General features: G+C 41.3%; 2 protein-coding genes across 2 annotated transcripts in view; both read right to left on the reverse strand.

The window, feature by feature from the left end:
- LOC109820109 (DNA replication complex GINS protein PSF1-like) overlaps positions 1-296 on the reverse strand; it is a 5,267-nt gene extending 4,971 nt beyond the window's left edge. Inside the window, exon 1 of the mRNA XM_020386184.1 lies at positions 121-296. Coding sequence (XP_020241773.1) covers positions 121-195 — 75 coding nt within the window. The 5' untranslated portion in view covers positions 196-296. The remainder of the gene's footprint in view (positions 1-120) is intronic.
- The window catches only part of LOC109822301 (universal stress protein PHOS32-like), a 7,216-nt gene continuing 303 nt past the window's right edge, over positions 3,727-10,639 (reverse strand). The window contains exons 1-4 of the mRNA XM_020388482.1: positions 10,618-10,639; positions 10,419-10,528; positions 10,211-10,329; positions 3,727-4,064 (exon numbers count right to left, since the gene is read on the reverse strand). The exon at positions 10,618-10,639 is cut by the window's right edge and continues 303 nt beyond it. Of these exons, the coding sequence (XP_020244071.1) occupies positions 3,977-4,064; positions 10,211-10,329; positions 10,419-10,528; positions 10,618-10,639 (339 nt within the window). The 3' untranslated portion in view covers positions 3,727-3,976. The remainder of the gene's footprint in view (positions 4,065-10,210; positions 10,330-10,418; positions 10,529-10,617) is intronic.

The following is a 10,639-nucleotide window of genomic DNA, read 5'->3' on the forward strand; positions in this document are numbered from 1 at the left end:
AAGAAATCAGAGACCAACTGAAATTTTTTAGCTCTCGACTTCATCAATTGACACCGATAATTAAAAAACAAAGGGGAATTTGAAACCCTAGAAAATGAAGGGAGGGAGGAGATGCTTTACATTGAAGGCGGTGAGCTGGCCTTTCTCGGAGGCGGCTGCTTCTTTCAACAGCTTCGATGCTCTCCTCCCATACATCCTCCTCCTCCTTGATTGGGATCGTCGGCGATCTCGTCGTGTAAACTGGGGGAAAATGGGCGGGATTTTATCAAAAATTAGTACTGAAGGGATTTTAGGCTTTGTTTTGGGAGGGAAAGTAATTTCAGCGCCTCGCTTGTTTCAGAGCCAATTTTAAACTGGGCCCCTAATTCACAATCGTGCGCCTGCTCGGTGGGCCTGATTTGGACTCTCTCTCTCTCTAATAATGTCGGATAGGATATAATTTCCAACTGTTGTTTTTCTCCCCCCAAATTTCTATTTAAGTCTTATTTCTCCCGTGAGGTACGAAGCATAAATTTTTATGCTTTGTAGTGAGGTGACAAATTATCATTTCATTCATTCAAATGTGGGACCACAATCACTTGTGTTGGGGAGTAGATGGGAATGTGACATCTCACTAACAAGCACAAATTTTGTGTTTGGTACCAATTTCCGTCTAGGTTGATTCAAATTCCGTCTAGATTAGTTCAACTAGACGGAATTCCGTCTAGTTTGGATGGTTTATTTTGCTTCTGTCTAGATTGAATCAAACTAGACGGAATTCCGTCTAGGTTGATCAACCTAGACGGAAGTCAACCTAGACGGAATAAAGAATTCCGTCTAGTTTGTTAATTATCGGTGCTGCCAAAACTTTCAAGAATGAAAATATACAAAGTTTGATGTATACACAACTATATTCCTAACCCATCCGAGAAGGACAGATCCAATAATTACGAATTTCAGTACCAATTTTTTATTCCTATAATATAAAATAAACGCTCATTTTTGGGAGAAAACTTCGTCTCCTACCCAAATCTGAGTCGTATATCATATATTATAAGTCCAAATAACGTTATTTTTTTATTCACCTAAATTGGATTATAACACATTATAAAATTTTATAATGTGTTATATATCACTCTATTTTTAAAAAAAATATTTCACATATTTTCACATCACAAACTTAAATAATCACACATACTTTTAGCACGAATGAAACTTAAATGAGTTAGGGTTTATAAGTGTTTAAAAAAAATATGATTACTGGTGTTGTTCAAATGAATTAACATGTAGTTAAGTTAGGGTTTTCAAAATTAAACTCGTTTATTTTTATCATAAATTAGGGTTTTTAAACTAAATTCAACAATAAATAATAAAAAAATTAAAAATTCTAAAACTCAGTAGAAAAATCATACATTTTAAGCAGATGAAACAACAGACACGCCGATTGGAAGGGCTGCCGAGAGGGGAGGGGGAGAGGGAGGGAAGGGGAGGGGGTGAGGGGTAGTCGGGAGAGGGAGGAAGGGGAGGGGGTCGGGTAGTCGGGTAGGGGAGGGAAGGGGAGGGGTGGTGGGCGGTAGTCGGGAGGGCCAGCGAGGGGGCTGCCGAAGGGAGGGGCTGATCCGAGGGGGAGGGCGGACACGGATGAGGGGGCGCGCGAGGGCGGAGGCGGAGGGGGGGGGAAGGAGGAAGGGACGGGAGGGAGCGGGGGAGGGAGGCGGTCGGAAGAGGGGGGGGCGCTGCCGAGGGGGGCAGGGGAGCGTGGTCGGAAGAGGGGGAGGGGGTGGTCGGAAGGGGGGTGGGAGGGGTAGTCGGAATAGGAGCGAGCGGGGGGGGGCGTGACGAGGGGGGATGGGAAGGAGGGAGGGAAGAAGGGGGGAGGGGCTGGGGTGTGGTCGAAAAGGGGGGAGGGAGGCTGCCTGAGAAAGAGGGGCGTAAGGGTCGGTAGGGGGGTCGGGAGGGGAGTAAGGGGGGGTTCAGGCCGTGGCAGGAGGTCGCCGGTGCGCGGGGGGGTTGGGGAAGGGGGAGAGGGGGTGGGTAGAGCTAGAGAAAGGCGTATGCTTAGCGCACCTAGACGGAATTCCATCGTAGGTTGTGATTGTCACCTAGCTACGGAAATTCCGTCTTAGGTTTGCATTTTCCGTCTTATTTTCAAACTAGCACGGAATTTTCGTCTAGTTTCTGACCCAATCTAGACGGATCCAACCTAGACGAAAATATTCCTTCTAGTTTGATCTCAACCTAAGACCGCAAATTTTTCTCGCTAGGTCTGCTTCCGTCTAGATTCATATCGAGTTTTTTCTACTAGTGCCTACATTTTTCTATTATATATATCATATATATATATATTATATATATATATATATATATATATATATATATATATATATATATATATATATATATATATATTATACACACACACACACACACACAACAAACCACATACACACACAACACACACACGAGCAAAAATGGTATGTGTGGTACCAAACACACAATTTTTGTGCCTTAGCGTAGTAAGGTGTCATATTCTTCATCACCACTCATTTTAATTCTCAAGCTCTCTCTAACTCATTGCTAAATGTGGACCCCGTTTTATATGAGTGGAAGTGGAATATAACATCTCCGACCTATAACAAGCACCAAAAATTTGCCTGCTTTCGTTACCAAAGCATACTCATATATTCTCTCTTCTTCTCTCTCTCTCTCTATATATATATAATATATAATATATATATATATATCTATAATATATATATATCATATTATATATATAATATATATATATATATATATAGCAGAGCAGAGAGAGAGAGAGAGAGAGAACTTGTGTCAACATTAAGTGGATAGCAAAAAAAGTCGTTCTTACCAAACTTTTTAGCCCAATCATATTGCCTAGGGGATCATTGCATTGATATAAAAAAGATTTTTATATTAAGTAAATAAGTGGGCGTACGAAAGTTTGTGGGGCATCAAACTTAAGCTTGATAGCCGATTTTATCGTCTCTCTCTACTCTCTCTCTCTTCTATCTTCCTCTATTAATACATATATATACTATATATATATATATATATATATTATATATATATATATTATATATATATATATTATACTCATAAATTACTGTGTATGAGGTGACAGCTTTTTTTACCAAATGAGCTACGAGGCTGTCCTTGCTAGTCACATTAAAAGAGGGATTCTTAAAATGAGCATCACCTTCAAGGAACAAGCGGAAAAAGACTAGAGATTGAAGAGAGTGTTAAGATAGTTCGGTCATCGTGTGGGTTTGGATTTTAGAACTAAATGCTATGTAATAGAAAATGATTCTAAACGTATGTGGTTTAAGGACATATTGAGTAATAAAGATGAACTATTTTATAAGTCATCGTATCATGTTGGAATTTTCTTTAATGACTAGAGATTAAAGAGAGTGTAATTTAAGATAGTTCAGTCATCGTGTGGGTTTGGATTTTAGAACTAAATGCTATGTAATAGAAAATGATTCTAAACGTATGTGGTTTAAGGACATATTGAGTAATAAAGATGAACTATTTTATAAGTCATCGTATCATGTTGGAATTTTCTTTTAATTAATGAAGATTCATTATTCATTAAGAAAATTAGTGAAAAAAGCAGGGAAAAACTATTTCCAAATACAAATTTCAATGAGCAACAGTTGATACCAGGAAGTAGGAACAGCTAACACAAATATTAATAAATCTCAAAAGGGAAAAAAAAAAGAGGGGGAAAAACAAATAAACTTCAGAAAATCAACTAATAAGCATCCTTCAAAAACTTATTCTCACAAACGACTGCAAATCTGAGCTAATCCGTGTTACATATAATGAGCTTCAAGATAATTTAGTCTACTCACAAGACATATTACATATGTTTAAGAGTACACGCACATCATAAAATTCCTCCTCCAACAGAAAATAACTCCCCCTCTATAGATTGAAGCTGATCGCCCCTGCATCAGTAGAACAGAGATCCTTTTCAGTGCTTGAGGCTCGGGTCCTTGACGACTGTCACAGGGCATGATGCATTTGACACTAAGTAGTTTGTCACGCTACCCAGAAAAATCCTGCATGAAAAAACACCAAAAAACTAGTAAGATTAAATCATCTTACTCTTTAAATCCCACTAATTTATCCCTGAAAACGCAATTGTAAGGAATACTGCATTTTTTTACTAAAAACAAAACAATTACAAGCATTCAATATTTACAGATTAAACCTTGATTACGGTGATAAGTTTCTACAAGGCATGAACAAGAGAAGGTAAATGAGCATAAAATCAGACGAAGGGAATTGAATTGGCAAGCAGATAATCTTTACATGGTAAGGACATAGAAGGCTAGGGTTTCCTTGTGGATTATATTCTGTTGAAAATTTGTATATGGTGTTAATTTTAGCAACATACATGTTTCATGACAATCTGAAATTCCTTCCAATTGAATGGTTTACCATAATATTCCGTCAACTGTAAGAAACACAAGTATTTGAGACGACACCTAATGCAATGTCAGACCCGAATACTAATGCAAAAGCATGCAACTTGAACAGGCACGGCAAACCATCTGTTGTGCCAAAAGCTGTGTCGAGGAACCAAACCAAACGCCAATCCAAGAGAACCAAACGAACTAAATATCAATGCACAAACAAAACACCAACTTTAACGTGGTTCGGCAAGTTGCCTACGTCCACGGGGCAAGAAGGGGATAGGGTTTTTACTAATAGAGAAGAAGAGTACAAATTGAGATTACAAATCACTCCAATGAACAAACTAATCTCACCAACAAAACTCTTAATCTCTCCAAACAAAACCCTAAACAAATAGCTCATAAAATACCTCTTTTCTGTGCTCCAAATATCCCCAATTTGCTTCTCCCAATTCTCTCTTCCAATTGTTCCATATATATAGAAATCCTAAAATCATAAACATACTAGGAATTCTAAACTAAAATCCAAATCAAATTAGGAATCCTAATAACCTATTACCAAAATAGATTAGGAATCCTAATAACCTCATGTTACCAAAATAGATTAGGAATCCTAATAACCTCATGTTACCAAAATAGATTAGGAATCCGCTATCCAACAATTCTCCACCTCGGCGAAGTTTTCCCAAAACTGAGCCGATACCGACCAAACCAAATGCCTCACTTGTTGCATCCAGTACGAAGTGAAACGATCCACAACAACAGACTCAATCCACAACAAGTCGAGACCCAAACGGGAGTGCGAACACTCACCCAAACGTCGGTATCTACTCACCAAATCGGCTGCATCATAAAGACTGCCTACGTATCCTCTTGCCCAATGAATCAAGCCTTCACGTAGTTCACCCAAACGGCCTCCAAAGGCCCTCAATCAAATAGAAAAGTCTGCAACTCTTCCCCAATATCGCCAACGGATCTGCAACTGATAGCGGCCCCAAACTGATACAAATCAAACACCTCCATCTGAGGTGAACCAATGACCGTATCCAAATCATGTCCACCAGTTGTAACCGAATCCAAAACCAATCCATCATCTGCATCCGAAATCAAATGATCCCTAACCTGTGTCACCTCAGTTGGAATCCCAAATGACGCAGTATGATCTACAGTATGTGGAATAAGTTCCACCCAACGTGAAGTAGCATCACCCTCCACCTGCTGCGATATCCAAACGACCTGATCAACACTCTCCACCTGCCGAGAGTCAAAAGTGACATACCTGCTCAGAACAAAATCAGAAGCTCCCAAACGATAATCAAATGAGCCTCCGAATCCCAAACGCGCAATCGGATCAAATCTCACATCCTCGATGTGACCAAATGCTGGGTAACCAAATATCCGATGCCGACCAAAATCTGAAGCAGCTCCACCAGATCCAATAACTTCTAATACAGCAGTCGGCGACCTATGACTAAGATGACCCAAATATGTCGAAGCTCCAGAACCAATGCTCGACAATCAACGTCAATCCTCCTTCAGAAAGGAACGACCCATCGAAACTATCATCTCATCTTGTCACCCCAAAGTCTCCACACCAATGAAGTGTCTCCTATTGCCGTGAGCTCGGTACAAACGCAAGAAAGGACTCCTACCAAAGCTAGAACAACGAGTTACCTTTCTGCCAATACGCTTCTTCCAATTGTTGTTGACTTCTAGGACTTTACACCAACGGGAACTGGTCGCGACCCAATAATGCCTAGAACAATCACCAACTGCGGAAACTACAAAACGATTACCTCCCAATGATATCTCCTTAGAAGGCCCCCAAATGCCTAACTGAACACCTCCTAAAAGACCCCTCGCTCGATGGATAGGAGTACCAAACTCCATCTCGATCTTGCTCATCCCAATGTGCTCAAAGGACTTCCATCTGCAGGTCAAAGCACTCCTCAACAACCTATGCACGACATCACCAATCAAATACCCCAGCACCAAACAACGCCACAATCTAGCCAAATCCAATGAAGTCGTCAGAGCTCTATCAATCACCATGCTCCCAAGCAAATAATATAAGTTACTCTTTCTGACGCCCTTCATCACAATCATGGACCCAAATGTAACCTTCAAGCGTGCATCCGCCAAGGTCACCCTATAGCCTGTTGCCTCCAAAGCTCCAAGTGAAATAATGTTCTTCTTCAACTAAGGAACGAACCTCACTCCAACCAACTCCCGAATCACCTCGTCACTCATCCTGATCCGAACGGTACCGATACCACCAATAGAGCATTTGTGATCATCCCCATGAGCATGAAATCCCCTCTTTCCAACTCCTGAAAGCTGAAAAACCAATCCCTCTTAGGGCAAATATGGTATGTAGAGCCCGAATCCAACATCCACTCTGTAGAGTAGGCAACACAAACTGACGGTAGTGCAGATAATGAGTAGCCTGAAAAATCCGAATCCGAATTGTTGCCACTAGTCTTGACAATATTCATCTCTGAAGCTTGTACAGCTTTTCCCTTATTCTTCCCGGCTTGATCATTCAACTTTGGGCATTCAGCTTTCTAATGTCCATCTTCTTTACAAAAAGCACATTGATTCCTACGAATTCCAAGATGTGCTCCTCTAGAATGTGACCTTCTACCTCGGTTTGGACCCTTTGCTCTTGCAACCAATGCCCCCACTACCGGCTCAATAGAAGTCTCTTTGTCCTTTTTCCTGAGTTGGTAATTCACTAATGCAGCGGTGACCTCACTATATGAAAGAGATGTTTTCCCATTAATAAGAGTAAGGACAAACGTCTCATATTTCTCGTCGGGCAAGGAACTCAACAATAGCAACGCCTTGTCCTCATCTTCAACAATGACATCTACATTCGTCAAATCTGCAAGAAGCTTCGTGTAGTGGTTCATGTGATCATTAATGGATGTCCCCTTCTTCAATTGGAAGCGATAAAGCCTCCGCTTCAAATACAAGCGGTTTTCAACGCTCTTCGTCAAGTACTTGCTCTCTAGGACCTCCCAAATCCTCTTCGCAGAAATCTCATTCATCACATCATATTTTAGATCTTGAGTGAGACAAGACCTAATCACACCACACGCTGTTCGATTCATCTTTTTTCAAACCTTCTCATCAATGTCGTCCGGTTTCCCGTCCAACTCCAACGTATCTTCCAAATTCTGTGCATTGAGCGCATCCAAGACTTCGCATCGCCAAAGTCCAAAATTGTTAGTGCCATTGAACTTCTCCACGTTAATCTTCATCGAGTGGATACTCAAACTTTGGACATTCTTCACACCTGAAGAACCACCCTGAACTCCCTCTTTCTCGGCCATAATCCTCAACACACCAACAACCAATGCAGAAACAAACGAAGAATAGATCCAAAACTGAGAAAAGAAAGAAGCTTTACCAAAAAGATCCCATCTTTCTCACCAACTGAAACCCTAGACGAGCTTCCCAAATCGATCTACTCCTCCAAATAGCTCAAACGTAGCCCGAGCTCTGATACCAAATTGTTGTGCCAAAAGCTGTGTCGAGGAACCAAACCAAACGCCAATCCAAAAGAGCCAAACAAACTAAATATCAATGCACAAACAAAACACCAATTTTAACATGGTTCGGCAAGTTGCCTACGTCCACAGAGCAAGAAGGGGATGTGGTTTTCACTAATAGAGAAGAATAGTACAAATTAAGATTACAAATCACTCGAAGGAACAAACTAATCTCACCAATAAAACTCTTAATCTCTCCAAACAAAACCCTAAACAAATAGCTCAGAAAATATCTCTTTTCTGTGCTCCAAATATCCCCAATTTGCTTCTCCCAATTCTCTCTTCCAATTGTTCCATATATATAGAAATCCTAAAATCATAAATATACTAGGAATTCTAAACCAAAAGCCAAATCAAATTAGGAATCCTAATAACCTATTACCAAAATAGATTAGGAATCCTAATAACCTCATGTTACCAAAATAGATTAGGAATCCGCTATCCAACACCATCAACATACGTATTTCCATGAGCAACTTTAGAACGGTGTACATAGCAGAAATTGCATATGCAAACCTGGATGCTGTGAATGAACGGGACATGAGGTGGGCCACACCCATGTAATTGCCAGTTGGGAAAACTTCCCAGGTGAACGAATTGGACGCGTTTTCTTTCATTGTGTGGGGACCACATCCCATGTGATGATATCAAAAACGCGTGAGCAGGTGAACTTGTGGGGACTTTGTTTAGTTCAGTGGACAAAGAGGCCCACCCGAGATTTACCCTATAAAAGCCTAGTTCTAGGGTTTCGGAATTTGTGCAAGGCAAAGTGTGAGAGGGTGCGGCTGCAGCAGAAAAGCAAGTGCAAGGTGGATTTTTCGAATGGGGTTAGTGCAAGCAACCAGGGGGCAAAGAAGCAGTGACGTGCAGAGGTTCTTTTGGCTTGGGCAGCGTGTAGGCAGCGTAAATCAGAAGAAAAAGGTGTTGCGGCTGTGCAAGGCAGAGGCGTGCAGTTTGTTCCCTAAGGTTTGTGCTGTTTTGAGAGAGATATTTGTGTGAGAGATCTGAAAATTTGTGTGAGGGTTTAGATTGAGTGATTGTAAACCCTAGTTGTATCTCTCCTAATAGTAGATCTTCCCCCTCCTTGCCCCGTGGACGTAGGCAGTTTGCTGAACCATGTAAAATCATTTGTTTATGTCTGTGGTCATTGTAATAGTTTTTAGGATCCCTCGACAAGTCAGTCCTAGAACTGATGAGAGGAAGAGCCGATATCTCACTTTGTTGAGATATTCGCTTCAGATTCTTGTCTCCTTGGTGAGACGGGAATTCTTATTGGGATCTTTCTCTCTTATTGTGCACCAGAAACTCTGCCGAAATTTTCGCTTTGCACTTGCTTTTCTGCTGCAGCCGCACCCTCACACTTTGCCTTGCACAAATTCCGAAACCCTAGAACTAGGCTTTTATAGGGTAAATCTCGGGTGGGCCTCTTTGTCCACTGAACTAAACAAAGTTCCCACAAGTTCACCTGCTCACGCGTTTTTGATATCATCACATGGGATGTGGTCCCCACACAATGAAAGAAAACGCGTCCAATTCGTTCACTTGGGAAGTTTTCCCAACTGGCAATTACATAGGTGTGGCCCACCTCATGTCCCGTTCATTCACAATTTCGGCTATTTAAGTTCCCCATTGCATAAATTAGAAATGGCTCAGGGGGCTCGATAAGTAACAAATACAAATTTTGGATTAATTTGAGTCCAATCTCTGTTTAAGTCCCACTAAACTCACAGAGGGGTGCAATCTCTCCGATCGTCATATCTAAGAGCTCAATTGCTCAAGGTAAGTAATACAACATCTCATTCACATTCTGCGAAGCAGGATAATCTGCAACGATCTACAGTCTACACCGGGGCCTGTGATGCCAGATATGCGACAGGCTCGGCGTTTGTGTATAAAAGCATAGAATTAAAGATCATGGTAGATAGTTGACATGTAAAAGAAAAACAGTTCACTTATACAAGTAGGAATTATTTACAAGAGAAACTACTCTAACTTCGTGCATTTAACGACAATCCAGAAAAATTTTCCCCTCTCATTCACCGTTCGAAGTAAGCAGATATGCTGCTCTCTACTGTTGCTGCTATGTAAAATATTTTGCCAATTAGTCCACAAGGAGCAAATAAAGACGCAGCCTCAAAATTGAAATCAGAAATCAGGCATGGAAGTGCAAGCTATTGGATTTTTTTTTCCCTTCCTGCTAATAATTGAATTGAAACCATTAAAATTGCAAATTACCTCTGGAGTGTAGTGAGTCCTCTGCTGCCCATAACCAAAGAATCCAACTTCAGGTCACCCACAGCTTCGCACAGCTCCTCCCTCGCATCCCCCCAGTAAATCTTGGCCACGATCGTCACCTGTACAATACAACGCATCACTAATTACAAATTTAGGTTCCATAAAGATCAAGTCTTTTGAAGACAAAAGATCGAGATCGGGCCGAAACCTTCTTCTGCCTCGAGATCGTATCGAGCGGATCGAGCACCTCCACGTCGGCCTCGATGTCGTATTTCTTCATCGCCGCCGGCTCTCTGAACTCGGCCAACGGAATCAAAGCTAAAATTGAACAGCAAAATCGTCATAAAAAAGAGAAAGGAACAGTCAGAACAAAATCAAGGCGGAGCGCTTGGAGGCGAAAGAGTTACGAGATCCAGATTTGGGCTCGCC

Source organism: Asparagus officinalis, chromosome 8, assembly GCF_001876935.1.
Source record: "Asparagus officinalis chromosome 8, Aspof.V1, whole genome shotgun sequence".
NCBI lineage: Eukaryota > Viridiplantae > Streptophyta > Magnoliopsida > Asparagales > Asparagaceae > Asparagus > Asparagus officinalis.